We start from the raw sequence: 18567 nt of genomic DNA, 5'->3' as shown, positions 1-18567 counted from the left end.
TCTGGTCCCAAGAAAGGACAAGACTACGTTGCAAGCAAGTGGCTCAAAACACCACGCGAGAGACGCTCGGGATGAAATTACTCAGAGTAGGATCGACAAAGCAAGGCGGCGACGCGCCGCCAGAGAGGAACTCGGCAGCGATTCTTCGGATGAGACCCAGGAGAACGACGACGAGCTTAGGGGAGCCGATTGTTTAAGCTACAAAATTTGGGAGGCGATGCCACCCAAGAAGTTCAAACCCACCCCTACCGACGCTGCCAAATACGATGGGCAGCAGGAGCCGAGATCCTGGATAGAGGATTATCTGCAGACAGTGATTCTGCAAAAAGGGAACCAGATAGCAGCAATGCAGTGCCTGCAGCTTTACCTAAAGGACTCAGCGCGAGCCTGGCTAAGAGGTCTGCCGAAGGGTTCCATCAAGTCATGGGACGACCTAGTAGAAGCCTTCGTCGCCAACTTCCAAGCAACCTACAAAAGGCCCGTCGGGATTGAAGAGTTACGGCATTGTCAGCAAAAGCAGAAGGAGTCGATGCGCGCATACATCGGGAGATTCACCAAGCTCCTGAACGCTGCGGAAGACGTATCTGTCGACAGAGCAATCGACGCCTTCAGTGATGGCATCCGACGTGAAAGCTATATAGAAGAACTTGGATGCAAGAAGCCGAAAACCATAACCAAGTTAATGGAAATCGCCAACAGCTGGTCCGATGGTGAAGACAACGTTCGAAAGGCACGACAGCGCAGCGACGACGAAGAAGATGACCAGCCGAAGCATGATTCGGGTGGTCGAAGGGATCGCAACAAGAGAAGGAATAACCGCAGCTACGATGACAATAGCTTGGTGGCCGCAGGCTACTCTGATCAGCAGGATGATCGGTACGATGACAGGCGAGATGATCGACAGGACGGTAATCGGAACAACTCTGGGAACCGCGGCAACTATAAACCATGACAACAGAGAACCCCCGAACTACCCTACGCTGAGCAGATCAACGCCCCCTGCTACCTGCATTCATATACCGATTCCAAGGATGGTAAAATAAAGTCTAGCCACCTGCTCAGGGACTGTCGGCAGTTCATCGATATGCATAAACTCGTCCAGCAGGCAGGCCAGCAACAGCTACCACCACCACCACCACCCCCACCGCAACACCAGGTCCAGCAAGCTCAACCTCATCAACCCAACAAGGCATTTCCACCACCACGTGGGCAAATGAGTACGATCCACAGGACAGGCGTTTCAAGGAGAGAAATGAAGAAGCTCACCCGAGAAATCAACCTGGCAGAAAGCATCATGGCGAACATCCCTGAGTATGTCGAGTGGTCGTCTCAGAACATCACGTTCAGCCGAGCGGATCACCCGATGACTATACCAAAACCAGGGCACGCTGCCCTAGTGGTCGAAGCACAGATAGGAGGGTTCAAGATGAGCAAAGTCTTCATGGACGGAGGAAGTGGACTCAACCTGATATTCCTTGACACAATCCAAAGTTTGGGGATCACCATGAGAATGCTAGAAGAATCAGACACCCGCTTCCATGGGATCCTCCCTACTTCACCAGCGTACTCTCTCGGCAAAGCGTACCTGAACATCGTCTTCGGCAAAACTGACAATTTCAGGAAGGAGAAAATCGAGTTTGAGGTAGTGAACTGGGAATCACAGTATCACGCCATACTCGGGAGACCAGCTTATGCCAAGTTCATGGCTATGCCGCACTATGCATACCTCAAGCTGAAAATGCCTGGGAACAACGGGACGAACATCACAGTCTATGGAAATTTCTCACACTCGGACAATTGTGATCGCGACTTTCAAAGGATTGCTGCAAAGTTTGGGCCACAACGAGAAATTGTCGACCCTCCGCCCAAACTGACGATACGAGAAATCAAGGAGGAAAAACATGACAGGGAAACCAAAAAGAAGCCAGCCAACCTTGCTCCTGAAGCCTCGGCAGCAGAAGCTTCGGAAACAAAAGCTTTGGCAGAGGACGGCATAGAAGGCACAGGAAATAGCAAGACGCTGGCAATCACTGCCCAGACCCCCGGCGAAATCAACAACGCTGCAGCGACCACTAGCATGGCGAAGAAGTCAGAAGATGCTGTCGAAGATGAGAAGAACCCCTTCCTTGATTAAGCACTTCCTTAGCCTTTACTTTACACAGGGCCTCCCTTTTTCGCCCTCTAGTTTCGTATTTACCCTATTAATGAGAACTTAAGTTTCGATTCCTTGTTGAGCATTGCAGTAATCTAAAGCATCTATGACCGCGCCACCGTGAACCTTGCTTGCAAGCAACGGTACAACGTAACGCGCGGCAGAAGATCGCGCCCCAAGGGAAAAGCCTCTACGAGTGCTGCAAAGAAAAACAAGGACATTAATCCTTCCCTCTGCTTCAGATGCCTCTACGAGTGCCGTACAAAGCAAGAGTTTGGAAAATATAAACGCAACCCATGTTAGATATTTTACTTATGGAAATATCAAAGAACAACGGGCTTATCGGCAGAATCATTGCACCCGAAATATTCGGGAGTGACTGTCGAAACTTACAATCGGTTGAAAGCAAAGTTGCGCATACAACAGGTTTAGCAAAACCTGCAACACGAGCTGATCACTCATAATGATTTGCTGACCAACTAGTATACATACATCTAACGGGCAATTAAGATTTGCTCCTTCAAAAATTTGCCAACGGCATCAACATGGTAAAAGTGCATATTCATGTATTTACCAAATAAAAAGTTTCGGCTTAACAATCCTAACACTTGGATGGACTAGCCAAAGCAATTCATTTTACAAAAACAACTTTAAACCCTGATATCACTCTTGCGGAGTTTCCCTTTCTTCAGGTACCTTTGACTCCTCCTCAAGCCTGTCGACAATTATATTGGCGGGCAATAATAACTTCAGATACAATTCTTCCAAATCACCAGTTGCGTTGGCAATAGACATCAAACTTGCTGAGGGATAACGAGCAAGCACAAGGGCAAGCGTACACCTGGCCCCTGCAAAAACTTGAGCTCGCACTAAGTCCCGAATCTTCTTGGCGTTTCCAAACTCGGACATCAAAGTCAAAAGCGTATGGGAAATTGCGTTTAAAGGGAACATCGTCTTCCAAACCACCCTCATAGCTTTGTAGCACTTGTCAAAGAATCGGTGGACTTGTTGGACCCGATCCTAAAATTTCGCGACAGCCGAAGCCTTCGAGTGTTCCCGCCAGAAAATCTCTTCGGATGAGGATAGCTGGGTTAAAGCATGCAGTCGCTCGTGTATCCGCTTGTTCTCTTCCGCACGGTTCAAAGCTATGACTGGCAAAAGAATCAATAAAGAATCAGACAAGGCATTGTTGACAAAAGGGCAAAGGAATCAGGAAACTTACAGTTCAAACTCTCGGTAGCTTTATGCAGCTCAGTAAGAGCGTACCACTCCACGTCGGCTGCAATCTCGCTCTTCTTATTGACAATAGCAGCTAAGGCATAAGTGTTGTGCGGGTCTTTTTCCATCTGCGTAATCCGATCCTTCATACGCTGGATTCGATCACCTTGAGGAAGAGCACCCGAAGAGTCGTCGACAAATGAGGGCACTGGGAAAACCTGCAGGAAACGCCGTTACAAAAGGATGATGGATATGGTACAGCTGAGCATCCGAAGTAACTCCCATCGGGAGAAGTACAAGAAGAAATATCATAACAAAAGTGTGCTAACAACATTGCTAGCATGGAGTTTATTACAAGCACAAGTTTTGCGGCAGAACAATGTTTCACATCAGCTCGAGCATAAGTTTGCTACAAAAATCAAGGGGCTTGGGTCTGAGTCGATAAACTGGGTCCAGCCGACGACTTCCTTGATGAAACCAGTTCAAGGAGCTTTAAAGGCACTTAAGTCAACAAGCTGCTCGTCTTGCTCTTTCGGCAGCTCCTTAGTCATCTCTTCGATATCACCCTTAAAGTCGTAACCCATCATAAGCTGGAAGGCAAGGACGGCACCATAAGTGCGCGATGTACGCTTGAATACCTCGATAACCTCCTTGGTGTCAACCACGAAGGCATCGATCAGCTGCCCCAGGGTCTTGTCCTGCTTGGTCTTGGGGAAAATCATCAAGTGCATCCGCGCCAGGGCACCCTTTCCCTTTACAAGAAGCTCCCGCGTAAGCTGGTGAGAGGCAAGAGTCATTGACATAGCATTTGCCGGAGAATTGTTTGGAACTCTGTCCAGGGCATCAGCAGGGATGTTCGCCGCTTCTGCAGGGGAAAGAAAGAAAAAAAATACATTGGCAAAAGGATCGAATCCATAAGTGCATCAATCGACAGAGGTGTACAAAAAAGATTACCAAGTAAAGCCAAGGAAGACTGACGAAGGAGTTCGTCCTTTTCGGCTACCCGAGCTTCAGCAGCCAGCCTGGATGCCTCCTCCTCCTTCAGCTTGCTCAGTTCCTCCTTCAAAGAGTCGACCTCTTGGCGAGCCTCAGCAGCTATCTTGACTGCACCATCCAATTTCGAGGAGGAAGATTTGACTTCCTCTTGTAGCCGAGCCTTGTCAGCTTCCAGAGAAGTGAATTGGGAGGCGAAGGCCTCCAAAGAGGAAATATCGCCTCGCAGGTCCTTAAGAAAGAAGGATGATTTACCAAAAATTGTTAAACAAAGCACGCTCCAAGAAATTTGCATCACAATCAGAAAAGGACTTACAGAAGGAGGGGTCACGGCGGCAGCAGTTGGAGGAACATCTTTCCCCTTGGAAAGGGAAGAAGCTGTCGATGCTTGAGCCACAGGGGCAGCCTTAGGAGCCGAAGCTTCGGAAGCCACTACGACCGGCGGGGCAGCATCAGATTTGGCTTTTTTAGACGGAGGCTCGATAAAGCCTTCGTCGCTGCAAAGATGAATGATTGACAATGGTTATAAAAGGAGTATGAAAAATAAAAGGGCAAAATGTAACTTCAGAAAAGAAACTGCTTACATGTCGAAGAGATCATCTTCATCGGCAAAGCCGCCAGTTGATCTCTTCGTAGGTGAAACCCTGGCCTCCTCCGCAGCTGCATTAACAAAGGCATCACGATCAGCGTCGTCATTATGCACTGATCCATCTGCGTCGCGAGCATCATCGGTTGAGGAAGTAAGGTCGGTGTGAGCAACTTCAAAATCTATCGGACCATTATATTCATCCTCTGAGCCTGTGTGCTCGACAGTGTGAAAATCTACGGGGATTCAGGAGCCTCTCCCCTCAGAAGTATCATCCGGCGAATCATGCATATTTCCAGAAACTATGGGGATCTATCAAAGAAAATAACAAGTAAGAACAATGGTAATTATGTCGGCTAAGTAAAAGCAGCATAATGGGAACGTGAAGAAAGAAAAATACCTTTGATGGTGGATGGTCAGCGTCAAGGGGAACATAAGAAGAAATCAACGGAATCGAATCTTCCTGGCTAAAGGAAGTAAGGCGACGGACTTCGTCAAGCAACTCCTTTTCCGACAGATCGGCAGCATTAATCCTGGTTTCGTCCTTTGGACCTGAGTACAACCACATCGGGTGAACTCTGGCCATGACTGGTTGGACTCGGCGTTTCAAGAATACCGCTGCCACCTCTGTGCCGATCATAGTTTGGCCATCGGCCTCTTTGATTCGAAGGAATTTGGCAAATAGTTCTTCGGCTGTTACTCTTTCGTCGGGTGAGAGAATATTCTTCCAGGAATTCTTGGGTTTGGCTTCGGAGACATCGGCAAAGCAAGGAAGCTGAGATTTGGGTGACAGGGAGTCCTTGATGTAAAACCATTTCAGCCGCCACCCTTGCACGGATTCTCTCATTGGGAAATTGAAGTAATTGACCTCCGAACGGGCTACAAACCCCACTCCTCCGGTGACAAAGTATCCATTACTGCTGCTGTATCTCTTCACATAGAAGATCTTTTTCCACATCCCGAAATGAGGTTCGATACCCAGGAAAGCCTCGCAAAGGGTGATGAACACAACAACGTGGAGGATTGAGTTGGGGGTAAGTTGCCATAGTTGAATTTCGTACGTTCGCAAGAGATGGAGGAGGAATTCATGAGTGGGAAGCGAAAGGCCTCGGTATAGGAAAGATAAGAACATCACGATAAAGCCAGCAGGGGGATCAGGCCGAGAAATCGCACCTAGAAAGATCACGTTTCCCTCGTTAGAAGATATTAATCCCAGGCTTCGGGATCTCTTCTCGTCACGCTTGGTGACGGTTGATGCTACCCAATCTCCGGGCTTGACCATTGAGCTCGACGGCGCTGGCGGCGCCGGAGCTGGGGGAGGAGCGTTCGAAGCGCTCCCCTTCGGAAGAGAAGAGGAGGACTTGGCGGCGGCGCCTCCGCTGGTGGAACTGGCGGCGGCGGCAGGATTCTTCTTCTTCACCATTGTGAGATCTGATGAAGATTGGAAAAGCAGTGGTGGCGGGGCGGCAACGGCAAAGGAAGGAATAAGGGGATGCTACGGAAAACGTGGAGAAGATTAGGGATTTCTCGCCCTTTGGAGATTTTGAGGAGAAGTTAAGAGCTGTGTAGGCACGTGTCGTTGCTACCAGTTCCTTTAATGGATCTTTTCATTTAAAGATTGCAGAAATCGAGGAGACGTCTTGGTGACTGTGCGAAAAGGCCCAAACAAAGAAAGGATAGGCCCAGCCGGATACGTCCTGTCAGTCAGAATCAAGGTCTTAGTATAGCGTCATCAATGACGTCATGAGAAAAGCTAGAAGCATTCGAAGGAAAAATGAAAAGTTATCGGATGAAGGACTTGAGTCTACGCACGGATTGAAAGCATCCGTACCTAGACTCGGGGGCTACTCCCATCGGGAGCACTGACGCGCACCCGATAAAATGAAGACTCGAAGAAAAAATGTTTTGGAGGAAGAGATAATTGCTCGACTTAAGTCTGCACCCGGCTGCAAAACACCCGCGCCCAGACTCGGGGGCTACTCCCATCGGTAGTGCGTGATGCGCACCCGACAGAATGAGTAGTCGAAGGAAGACGGGATTGAAGAAAAATTGTTTGAATAGCTCGAGTCAGCACTCGATTACAAGCACTCGCACCCAGACTCGGGGGCTACTCCCATCGGGAGCGCATGACGTGCACCTCGCGTGACGCGCACCCGATAGAAGTTTTTTGCACTCCAGGATCATGCCCGGGGACTTGATTCTGTGTAGGGTAACGTTGTTTTGCCATCGGCATTTAACCAACAAAAGTTGGGCACGTTACTCATTATCACTTGCATAAAGAAAATATATCGGATGACCTATGAAGATTTGCAGAAAAAACTTTGGCAGAACGAAATATTCGAGTGGTACAACTTGAGTCTACGCACGGATTGCAAGCATCCGTACCTAGACTCGGGGGCTACTCCCATCGGGAGCGCTAACGCGCACCCGATAGAAGAAGGTGAAGCAGATTCAAGATGAACAAGGACAATGAAGGAGAAGAACATCAGGAGGAAACGTGCTTTAGTCTCTACCCGAACTATCTTCGGCTAGACACTCGGGGGCTACTGACGTGGGCACTACCCTTCGGGTAACCGATGTTACCCTATCCTGTACCATCTAGTTGGAGGCCCATGAAGACACTCGAAAGCAAGGCGGGCCACTAGGACGGTGCACCAGAAGGTTCCTTGACGGGCAAGACAAGGAAGCAGTCGAACAAGGAAAGATCAGATCTAAAACTACTGTAAACCTAGTCGTATTCGGTTAGACCTCTTGAGACCTGGTCTCCTATATAAAGGCCAGGAGAGGGGCTACCGAGGGACACGATCAATCTTAGCAATCTTAGCCAGCAAAAGCTTAGAGCTAGGTCACCTTAGCGATTAGCCATCTCGACGAGATCTCAGCCGGACTATTCGGCACCCCATTGTAACCCATTATCATCATAATCAAGAACAGACAGGCAGGACGTAAGGGTTTTACCTCATCGAGGGCCCCGAATCTGGGTAAATTGCTCTCCCCGCTTGTCTGTGAACCGATGTCCCGTGTCAGCTTGCAGGATTCCATCAACCCTAAGCCCCTATCGGAGGGCATTGCCGAGGAGCACCCTCGACACCAGCTCCTCTTCGTCATCCTCATAGTCGTTGTCCGCAGCGGACGCCCAAGATGGAGGCCACGGTGCAGCAGCGAGGGGCAGCACCCCTTTTCCCGCCTCACCATCATCAGCAATAGCCCGCCTGGCCACCTCCTCTCCGGCATCCTCGGCGACGCGGCCATTGGAGACAGCCAAGCGCATCCGCGTGGCCATCTTCACCTCATTGCCTTGGTTGACTCCCACTCCAGTGTGACATGAAGCAACTCTTGTGGCAGTGGGCGCTGTCGGGATGGGCGCCAGCACGGCCGCAGAATCAATGGGCACCAGCTCGGGCAGGCACACCGCAAGGCTTGACAGTTTGTCGATGCTGCCTCTAGTTTTGGATGCAGAGGGCTCACACAGGCACACCTCAACGACTCCAAAACCCGCACACTGCCTGCAGAATTCTGGCACCAACTCCGAGCCCAGAACCGGCGCAATGGTGGCAGCTACGGTTGATAGCAACTTCTCCGGGGTGGTCTCGTGGACAAGCTTCTCGACGAAAAAGGCATCCGGGCACGGAGGCAGCGACGAAACGTCGACAGACAGAGTGGCCGCCGACACCGTGGGCCGGGGCTAGGAGCCCTGCGGGGAGCAGCTCCAGGGTCGTCGGAGCCTGGCCAGGGGAGATGTCGACGACGACGGGAAGAGCGGATGTAGCGGGCGATGGGGCTCGCAAGGCAGCGGGCGATGGGGCTCGCAAGGCAGCGGGCGACGGGGCTGGAGCTGGCGTCTTCGAGCTCTTCATCACCCGCCCACGAACCGCTGGGTCGGACATGCGGGAGGTGAATTGTGAAAGCCAAGGGGGGCACATGCCCCCCCCCCCCCCCTCCACACACACACACATTTTTTTTACCATACATTGACAAAAGAAATTAAAAATCCTCTCATCAAATCTTTGTTGAATCTGAAAAAGCTTCCAAACGGCCAATCCAAATTATTCTACACTTTTTTATAATTTTCCATGTTTTTCTTGGATCCTCTATTATTTGCCAGATGAGCACCACCTGTCATTGTCACTGACATGTGGAGGTCACGTGACAAATAATAAACATGTAAAGTAAAGTGTGACAAATTATAAAATGGACGTATATTTTCAGCTGCTAATATGTAGACCTGCAATGGAAAATACTACATGCTGGTCGGTCCTAGTAGGTAGATACGTAGCTAGTCAACTAAAATTTTAAATCTATACCTTTGTGCATTTTGCACAAATAGTTTTGAGCACGTAAAGAACATAGGAAGTTAGGATATGGTGTTTGGACTCATAGGTCTAGATGCACCTATGATTTAAAAACTGCCTTTTCAAATTTCAAACACTTATTTTGAAAGATAATCTGGTGCTTTCATCCGAACATTTTATTTTTGCACGCAAAGTTATATCGATCTGCAATTGAAAGTACCACTTACTGGTGGTGCTAGTAAAGTAAATTTATAATTTAAGACCTATGTGCTATCTGTCATATAAATAGTTTCTGGTATGTGAAAAAACAGAAAAAATGAGGATATGGTGTTTTGGCTAGTAGCTCTAGATGTATCCATTATAAAAAAAAATGCATCTAAAATGTTAGACCATATTTTTCGTGAAAGTTTGTGTGTAAATATAGAATGTCTATAAAGTTTTAAAACATTTTAAGATATGTTTTTTGGACAGTGAATGTATCTGCTTCTACGAGCAAAAATTGATTTGAAGATAAAATGAGTAGTTTGTGCAAGAACAAGAGCAACGGTAGGTGGTTTCTGCGATTTCATTTGGCGCACGTACGGTATGTGCTGACTGTGCGTCGTGTGGTTCCTGTTGCTGTTGGTCGACAGGGGTGTTGCGTGACGTGGGCAGGGCCAGATCAGGTCGGGTCAATCGATCAATCACGTCCAAATATGGCGCACTGTGTTCTTGCAAATGGACCACGCGAGCGAGCGAGATGGGAGCCGCCAAGGAACCCGATTCGCTTTCACTCTGGCTACATTGCTGTTTTTTCTTCTTCTTCTTAGTTTTTTTTTGGAGCGGATTTTCTTCTTTTTAGTAAGTGACGTGAGCAGCCTGAATCGCTCACTAGCTTCCGGGCTGGCACTTGATCCGGTGGGTCGCTTCCGGGCCGTGCTCATGACAAGGGCGGTCTGGCCCATTGATTGCCTCTGGAGTCTGGACGATGCTGCAACAGGAGCCGGATTTCTAATTTTCTATTATCAGGCTGATGCTCTGGCATCTTCTCACAAACCATTTTCATGCTACGGACGAGGATATATTGTGTGCAGTGTCTTCATCCTTTGCCTTTGATGAATGAAGGATGAGACTACGCGGCGGCGCCGCACATTTAGCCCTTTCGTGCGACGGTTTGGGTAACACTGTACGGTGTAGTAAAAAAATCCGAAAATCAAGACTCCACGACGGAGTGAGCAGCGCATCCACATGCAAAAACTGAGCTGGCCCACGTCTTTCAACTCGTGCAGCGGATTCATGATTCCAAAATAAAATATATCACCTAACAACATGTGTTGTGGAAAAAATAAGCCGTGCTAAAACTTAGCAACTACCACTAATTAATCAGGCAAGTATGGCCTAATTAATCGGGCAATTAGATCTAATTAGTCCGGTCATTACCACTAATAAATCGGTCAGTTATTGCAAATTAATCTGGAAATTGGTAAAACATGGCAGGTCGAGCTAATTAATCGGGCAATTACCTATAATTAACCTGGAAATTGGTAAAACATGGCAGCTCGGCCTAATTAATCGGGCAATTTCTCCTAATTATCTCTGATGGCGCGGCACCTCCATGATCGACAATGGCGACCAGTCACTCGTACAGCGGTAACGAGAGAAGCCGCTGGAATCTCCACAAGCACGTTGGGATCAGTTCGTGGTGCTTGTCGAACCTTGGGGAGGGGCGTGTGCATCCCATGGCGGCGCGGAGATTGCAGAGCAGAGGGGGGACAACCGAGGAGGCGGGGAGCTCGCGTGGGCGGCGCGGGATCTCCGGTGGAGGGAGGATGCAGTGGTCCGTTGAGGTGTAGGAAAGCTCGGCGGGGCGGTAGGAGCTTGGGTCAAGGAGACGCAGTCGCCAGGTAAGACGCGGCCGTGGGTACCCAGGCGGCGGCCGTTGCCGTCGATCTTGCCAGGACCAGGGCGGCGGCGGGAGTTCGAGATGGAGCCGGCTCCTCGCGCGCCTGGCTCCTTCGGCTCGTCGGCGTGCCTCCCCGCCGTGTGCCCTCCCGGCGGCCTGCCCCGCCGTGCTCGGTGGTGACTGTGTCCTCCTCTCTTCATTTCCGGCGTGATCCTGTGTTGTGTGGTGGAGAATAATACTCCCTCCGTGCAGAAATGTAAGACGTCGGCGGTTTCACGGCCAAATTTCGTTACGCTACGTAATCTTTGGACTTTCCCATTTTACCCCTCCGCACTCGCACTGCGCTGTCGCTTCACTCGCTCCTCCCATGGCCACCGACCGCACACAGCGCAGCCGCAGTCGCTCTCCACACGCCGCCGCCGTGCCGTCCCCGCCCACGCCGCCTCGCTCAATCTCCGCCTCTCCCTAAAGGGCTGGAGGATTCCGTCCGCTCAAGATCGTATTTTTCGTCGGTGCCCCAAGATCTGTGAGCAGTGGTGCCCGATCTGTCGATGCTGGAGGCTGTGGCCACGAGATCCAGCCAACCGCCGGCGCTGGAACTCCTCCACACTTCTCTGCGTCGAGCTACAAAGCCCAGGAGGTGACGAGGTGACGAGGTGGAGGGCGGCATGGTGGTGTGGAGGTAGCCGGGGCCGGGGGGTCACGGTCGGCCCCGCCAAGCTCGAGGGCCTGCCGGCCGCCTGGTCCGCGCCCGCCGTCGCCGCCGTCAAGGTCAAGTCACCGCTTCTGCGTCACCGGAGAGCCAAACGACAAACCCGCCCACGCCGCGCCACCAACTCCTCCGGCCATGTCGGTGGAGACGGAGCGGAGCTCCACGGAGTCCTCCGCCGCCTCGGGGCTCGACTTCGAGGACACCGCGCTCACCCTGCGCCTCCCGGGCTCCGACCCCGACCGCAAGCGCGCATCCACATCCGACCCCGACTGCCCCTCCCCCACCGCCGCCGACTCGCCGCCTTCACCCAAGTATGTTCCTCGCTCCGTCAGAAATCCGCCTTGCTCGTTTTCAGGAGCTGACACCACTCGGTTGGTTAATCTCGCTGTGCAGGGCGCAGGTGGTGACCTGGCGCCGGTGGCGCGCTCTCGCAGATGCTCACTGGGAGGTGCGGCGGACGCGGGGTCACCGCCGTCCTGCCCGTCGGCAGGGACGGCAGGCCCGACCGCGGCGTCTTCTTCTCCATCCTATACGTGAGTGCTCATGCTTCTTGCTTCTAGCTTGATGCAGAAAGCTGCCGTTTTATGCATGATTTCGTTCCCATACAATTGCTGCCGATTTCCCAAGAAACAATTTTAACACTGCGTCCAAATTAACTCTCTAATCTTATGTAAGTTGTTCAATTAAGTTGATCCATGCTCTGTAAACATGCTTAGCCAGTGGTTCCAAATTAATGTTCTAATATCAGTGATAGCGTTGATGAGCTATATTATTACATCGGGTCGGGGTAAGGCCTGGACAGAATTTCTTGTAAATTGCAAGACTGCGACCGTCTTTTCCATCCTACTAGAACGATTCAGGTCAATGCATAGCTTTTGGCCAACTAGCGGTCAGCAATCCAGCATTTCTTTGCCCTTTGAAGGACATACTCCTGATGGAGAATAGCTCCATCTTTTGCATCCTGTGGTCAATTTGTGTATTATTACTATGATCATGTTTTGGCGAATACTCCAAGTACAGTAGATTTTATACTCCTTTTCATGGAACTTTTTTTTCCCTGAAACTCATTTTCGTTTGGCTGCTGTTTCAGAACAGTATTCTCTTTAGGGAGAGTAGCTACTCCTGCACAGTAGGAGTGTACCAATACTTGATCCTTAAAAAACATTACAACAATAGTTAACTGAATTAACAAACATTACTCCTTGATTGCTTGGTGTCATTGTCACTAAGAATAACCCTGGCTGAGGTTCCTCAATTATTTCAAGTTTACAATCTGACAACACCAATAAGTAGAAGTAGTTTGTGTAACAACAACAACAGTACAGTAGCATGAGCAGTAGTTTGTGTAACAACAACAATACAGTAGCATTACAGTAATGTACTCCAGTAGCTTGCATTTTCTGGTGTCAATGGTTGAAGATCAATAGGTACAAATTCCAGTAGCGTTCCACTGCTTGCTTGCAACAAATTCAGTTAACAAATTCCTGTAGCTTGCTTCCACTTCTGATGTAGCTACTTGTGCTTGTGCTTGTTTGTTCTTGTGTTGCTTACGCTTTTTGCTTGTGCTTGCTTCTGCTGTAGGTATTTCTTCTTGATCTCCTTCTGCATGATTTCCTTCTTTTCTCTTGCGCTTGCTAGATTGATTGCTTGCTTCTTCTCTTGCTTTCTTTGCTCTTGCTTTTTTTGCTTCTTCTTTTTTTCGAGCTTCTTCTTGCTTTTCTTCTTCTCTTGCTTTCTTTGCTTCTTCTCTTGCTTTTTTTGCTTCTTCTTTTTTTCGAGCTTCTTCTTGCTTTTCTTCTTCTCTTGCTTTCTTCGATTCTTCTCTTGCTTTCTTTGCTTCTTCTTTCTTTCGAGCTTCCTCTTGCTTTTCTTCTTCTCTTGCTTTCTTTGCTTCTTCTTTTTTTCGAGCTTCTTCTTGCTTTTCTTCTTCTCTTGCTTTCTTTGCTTCTTCTTTTTTTCGAGCTTCCTCTTGCTTTTCTTCTTCTCTTGCTTTCTTTGCTTCTTCTTTTTTTCGAGCTTCTTCTTGCTTTTCTTCTTCTCTTGCTTTCTTTGCTTCTTCTTTCTTTCGAGCTTCCTCTTGCTTTTCTTCTTCTCTTGCTTGCTTTGCTTCTTCTTTCTTTCGAGCTTCCTCTTGCTTTTCTTCTTCTCTTGCTTTCTTTGCTTCTTCTTTTTTTCGAGCTTCTTCTTGCTTTTCTTCTTCTCTTGCTTTCTTTGCTTCTTCTTTCTTTCGAGCTTCCTCTTGCTTTGCTTCTTCTTTCTTTCGAGCTTCTTGTTGCTTTGCTTCTTCTTCTGCTTGCAGTGCCTTAGCTACTGCCTTTAGGGCATTTTCATAAACTAGAGCGGGACAAGGAATGCTGGTAGGTAGCAGATTTTGTTCTTCTAAGCTTATCTTGCCCAAATGAGGGATATTATACCCATTGCCTCCACTATTGTTCAATACTTCAGTCATACAAGTTTGAAGAGATACGAAAATTCTATTCAAGGTAGGCGCATCATATGCAGCAAACTCTTCCTGCACATCACGGATGAGGTCGTTTAGTGTTCTAGGGCTTCTGCGGTCTGTTAGGGATTCTATGGAGTTGAAGAACCCTAGATCATTAACATTCAAATCTGGGCTATTCGCTGGCTGCTGCACCAGCCTGATGTCCATTCCAATTTTAGCTACAGCATCTCTGAATTCTTGATCAGTAGGTAGTATGTGTGGCTTGGCGTTATCTTGCTGTACAAAGATAGTCTGTCCAGCATCTTGTGCAGGCCAAGCATCTCGAATGGCTGGCAACACCTTATCTATTAGGAACTCCCTCATAACATCCCTAGTGACTTTGATTGACTTAGTCTCTAGGGTCCCTTTAGGCCGATTATCGCTTTTCCTTTGTGCTGGCAATTGTTTAACAAATGGCCACACACCAATCTTACCAGAAAAAGTCACATTTTTTGCACTGTCGAATCTTGGTCTTGCAACTGCTGTAAGAAACATGACCTTGCCAATGCACTGTTTGCTTGTGACTGCTCTCATAGGCTCCTCCTCTTCTGGTAGCAGGTAATACTTTCTGTTTTTCTTGGTGAGATTAAACCACTTCTCATCTATATGTACATAATTGTGCATACTTTTGAAAATTGGGTCTCCTTTTGTTGTCTTATTCTCACCAATCATTGAGAGGCAAAATTGGAGTCTCGCCAACATATTAGTTGCTGTTAGTAGTGGCTTCAGAGAGTTTGAGATCCTCTTGATATGCTTTGCTTTGAATCTTGTGAATAATGTGCTAGGGCTGACTCCCAACTGCCAAGCTAATGATCTGATAGTTGACCTTTGATTTAGAGGTATACTTGGAACAATGGATAGATCAATGTTTTTTGGTTTTCTTCCGCACCTTCCTTTTCTTTTGCTAGAAACATCCACTTCCAAACCTTCTGCTATTTGCCGCATAGCTTGTCTCCAGATTCTTTGCATAACTTGGATATCTACTTGAAAGAATGCAGCAACATCTTTCTTATCATTCCTATCAAACTTCCCTCCGTTTTTCATGCAAAGTGAGTGCATAGCTACATATGCAGCGTACTTCTGTTGGTCAGGGAGAATTTTTCGATGTCGTATTGCTTGCTGACCACCTGGTTCTTCCTCTTCATCTACTGCATATTCCTCTTCATCTACTGCATCTTGACCTTCATCCAGTGCAGCTTCCTCTTCATCTACTGCATATTCATCTTCATTTGCTTGTTCATCATCATCTATGTATTAGTAACAATATATATAAATTAGTGATAAAATGGATACTAAAGATTGCAGTAATATGTACTTGATGAATCATGCAATGAGACTGCATTTCCTCTACAGACTACAGGAACTAAAATCTCTTCTTACTGGATGAATTAATTTCAGTATCTAATTGGAAATTTTATGCGCTTCAGAAATGCCTTGCATATATCACCCTGACAACCAAAAGTTTATCTAATTTCTGGTGTCCACAGGCTTTCATTAAAATATCACCCTGACAAGAATAAAGACGGGTGCTCAGCAGAAATTCGAAGAGATAAATAATGGTAAGACACACACAACTATGTCCATATCAAGTACTTATACTGGTATTAGAATCTCGATCTATTTGCTGTTTTAGACATACTGACTGTGTAATGTGTATATGTCTATATGAGACAATTCTTCATTGGACAATTAACATAGTTCATTGACACTAAATTTATATGTGGCAATTAACTGTCTAAACCGAGCTGGTGTCGCCTTTGCAGCGCATGAGATTCTGTCAGATGAAGAGAAGAGAGAAATTAGTCTGCGTTCTTGTCTGAAGACCTGTATATGCCTAGCTAGCACGCTTGTCTGAATGGTTTGGTGAACTGTTTGTAGCTTCTTCTTCCCAGCTTTGGGAGGCCTGCTCTACGGCTATGACATCGGGGCTACATCTGGTGCTACCATATCGCTCAAGGTATCACTCCTCCCATCACTCTGTCCACGCAACCGCGCCACGATTTGCTTGGTTATAACCATCTCTCTGCATTTTTTTTTTGCAGTCCTCGGCATTCAGTGGTACATCATGGTACAACCTGTCATCAGTGCAGACTGGCCTCGTGGTAATGATCTGTTCCGCATCGCATCAAACTCCATCAATCTGTGGCCAACACTGGCATCATTTTATCTATTTTCTGCATTTTCAATCCATTATCTGTGACGCAGGTCAGCGGCTCGCTATATGGTGCTTTGATCGGATCTGCCACGGCATTTACCATTGCAAAAATTTGAGGGTCCTATGCATGTAAGCAATGAACATGTGCTGCTATACATAGAATAGATACAACTGTTGCTAGATCATGTTGTACTGTAGAATATTGCTCATCATTTCCACTTATTTTACTGATGCTTGTTATGACAGAATTGCTAGAAATTCATTGACGTGTGCTGATCAGTAGTTCAGTACCTGGTTGATTGACATCCTCATCTTGTTCTTCAGGTGGACTAAAATTGAGATCTGGAAGCACCATTGTCTACAGGCGCGACCTCGCCGACCTTTGTACGCAGCGATGAGCGAGAAGTAGTGCTTTGCCTGCAACTGGCGTCCTTGTGACCTCCAGGCCCTGGCGTCCTTGTGACCTCCAGGCCCTGGCGTCCTTGTGACCTCCAGGCCCTGGTGCCTCTTGGTTACCTCCAGGCCTGACCCTAGCGCCCCCAAGGGAAGCCCTGGACGAGCTTCTGGCTAGGGGACGGCGGCGAGCTTCCGGGAACTGCAACAATCGGCGAGCTGGGCGACGAGCCAGTGGATGATTGGAGCTAGACCTGGAGTACAGCTGGGCGACGAGATAGGGGATCGATCGGTACCGGTCGGAGCTGGACGCGAAGGCCTGGATCGTTTGCGATGAAACAGGGGATCGATCGGAGCTGGGCCACGCGCGCTTGGTGGATCGGAGCTGGGCCACGCGCGCCTGGTGGAGAGGATCGATTCCTCCTGGGGGAGGAGCTGGAGGAGCTGCCTGGGGGAGAAGATGGCCGGGGAGGATCGATTCCGGTGGGGGAGGAGCTGCCTGGAGGAGAAGATGGCCGGGGAGGATCGATTCCGGTGGGAGACGACGGGAGAATCGAGATCGGGATTCAAAATTTTGATAGGGGTATCGATGTCTTTTTGCTACTTTTTCACCTGGTCGGAAAACGTCCCCGACGTCTTACATTTCTGCACGGAGGGAGTACTAGAGAAAGGATACAGGGGGACATAGATGTGATCGGTCCCTAAGGAGGCGGTGCACTTTTTTCTAATCGCGAAGCCCGCCGCACGAGAGGCTAGCCATGCGGCGCTTATCGGTAGATTTTCCCATGAATGAAAGGGTGCGTGCGTCATGCAACAGGAGAGTCTTCCCCCTTGTATCAAAATCTCGTAAGCGAGAGAATTATGGACCAGTGAAAATACACAATAGTACCAAAATCTAAAAAGAAAATGTAAGAAAAAACATGCAAAAATGAAATTTTTGTTTGAATTTGGATAAATTTGAATTCTACCTAATTGATATGAAGCCAAAATAGTATGGATCCTTCACAAATTGGTTTCTAGCCTGTTGCTAGGACACTTGTATCCAGCCTTGGCCCTTGGGGGCCTAGGTTCAAAGGTAAAGCAGTAAAACAAAAGTTACGGTAACAATAGGACTCCAACTCTAGACATACTCGATGAAAACATGCAGGCAAACTATACCGTAACAAATCATGTTTTATTCGTGTTCATCCTGATGGATTTTACCTTATAATTTCAAGATTAACGCAATAGTTTGAATGAAGCCCAAATATTTCGCTGACCCTCAAAGTATACGGAATTTCAGGGAAGTTTCGACGAAAATGTGAACACTCAGTCCTACATGGGCCTCCTGAAGTTTTGTGGTCTCAAAAAAAGGGCTTAGAAACTCTTGAATAGAAATTGAAAAGAAATATGTTTCCAATTGATTTAGAAATGGTAAGATCTTTGGCACGCCTTAAACAATGGGGAAGTAGTCAGTAAGCCTGCTAGGAAGGGAGTGGTAGCTACTACTAATCCTTTGTGAAAGAGCCAAGCACGACGACACCGCTTGTCATTATTTTATGAGGGCATCTCCAACAGTTTCACATAAACGAACCTTTTGTGTTCATTTTAGTACGCACGGATAAAAAAAAGAGTCTGCCACCGGAACAACGGCCCAACACAAAGCCACCGGTCTATCCATTTGGATGCATTTCTAGACTAAATTTGGGACATGTTTGCATCC

The 18567-nt window shown here is 48.1% G+C and overlaps 2 protein-coding genes across 6 annotated transcripts; one reads left to right on the top strand and one right to left on the bottom strand.

Annotated features, from left to right (window-relative positions):
- The first annotated feature begins 11541 nt into the window (after positions 1-11541).
- LOC127293846 (uncharacterized) lies at positions 11542-17527 on the top strand. 5 transcript variants are annotated; one of them, XR_011742789.1, is made up of 7 exons: positions 11542-12146; positions 12229-12368; positions 15805-15876; positions 16196-16274; positions 16360-16419; positions 16523-16601; positions 16797-16857. XR_011742789.1 is itself a non-coding variant. In XM_051323534.2 (4 exons), the coding sequence occupies exons 1-4, from the start codon at positions 11971-11973 to the stop codon at positions 16879-16881; spliced, it is 480 nt and encodes a 159-aa protein (XP_051179494.1). In that variant the 5' UTR covers positions 11542-11970; the 3' UTR covers positions 16882-17527. The 5 variants fall into 5 exon arrangements, 1 of the variants encoding a protein (XP_051179494.1); XR_007846172.2 differs by having other exon boundaries at positions 16081-16274; XR_007846173.2 differs by lacking the exon at positions 16523-16601 and having other exon boundaries at positions 16081-16274; positions 16797-17527.
- On the bottom strand, positions 13062-16899 carry LOC139830523 (uncharacterized). The gene is made up of 2 exons (XM_071818776.1): positions 16764-16899; positions 13062-15564 (listed from the first exon to the last, which is right to left on the bottom strand). Exons 1-2 carry the CDS (start codon positions 16825-16827, stop codon positions 13256-13258), a joined length of 2373 nt encoding a protein of 790 aa, XP_071674877.1. The 5' UTR covers positions 16828-16899; the 3' UTR covers positions 13062-13255.
- Positions 17528-18567: the final 1040 nt, after the last annotated feature.

The sequence above is a fragment of the Lolium perenne genome, chromosome 4 (genome assembly GCF_019359855.2).
Source record: "Lolium perenne isolate Kyuss_39 chromosome 4, Kyuss_2.0, whole genome shotgun sequence".
In the NCBI taxonomy this organism is placed as follows: domain Eukaryota; kingdom Viridiplantae; phylum Streptophyta; class Magnoliopsida; order Poales; family Poaceae; genus Lolium; species Lolium perenne.
Note: the sequence above shows the minus strand (reverse complement) of the source record. Positions and strands in the feature narration are given on the sequence as shown.

What these genes read in the sequence shown, in the direction of transcription:
- LOC139830523 (XM_071818776.1), bottom strand. Translation starts at nt 16,827, where the DNA reads ATGGTGCTTCCAGATCTCAATTTTAGTCCACCTGAAGAACAAGATGAG. An exon ending in TGAGGATGTCAATCAACCAG is followed by an intron (nt 15,565 to 16,763) that starts GTACTGAACTAC and finishes ACTAATACATAG; the next exon opens with ATGATGATGAACAAGCAAAT.
- LOC127293846 (XM_051323534.2), top strand. Translation starts at nt 11,971, where the DNA reads ATGTCGGTGGAGACGGAGCGGAGCTCCACGGAGTCCTCCGCCGCCTCG. An exon ending in GACTCGCCGCCTTCACCCAA is followed by an intron (nt 12,147 to 12,228) that starts GTATGTTCCTCG and finishes CTCGCTGTGCAG; the next exon opens with GGCGCAGGTGGTGACCTGGC. An exon ending in TCTTCTTCTCCATCCTATAC is followed by an intron (nt 12,369 to 16,522) that starts GTGAGTGCTCAT and finishes TCTGTGACGCAG; the next exon opens with GTCAGCGGCTCGCTATATGG.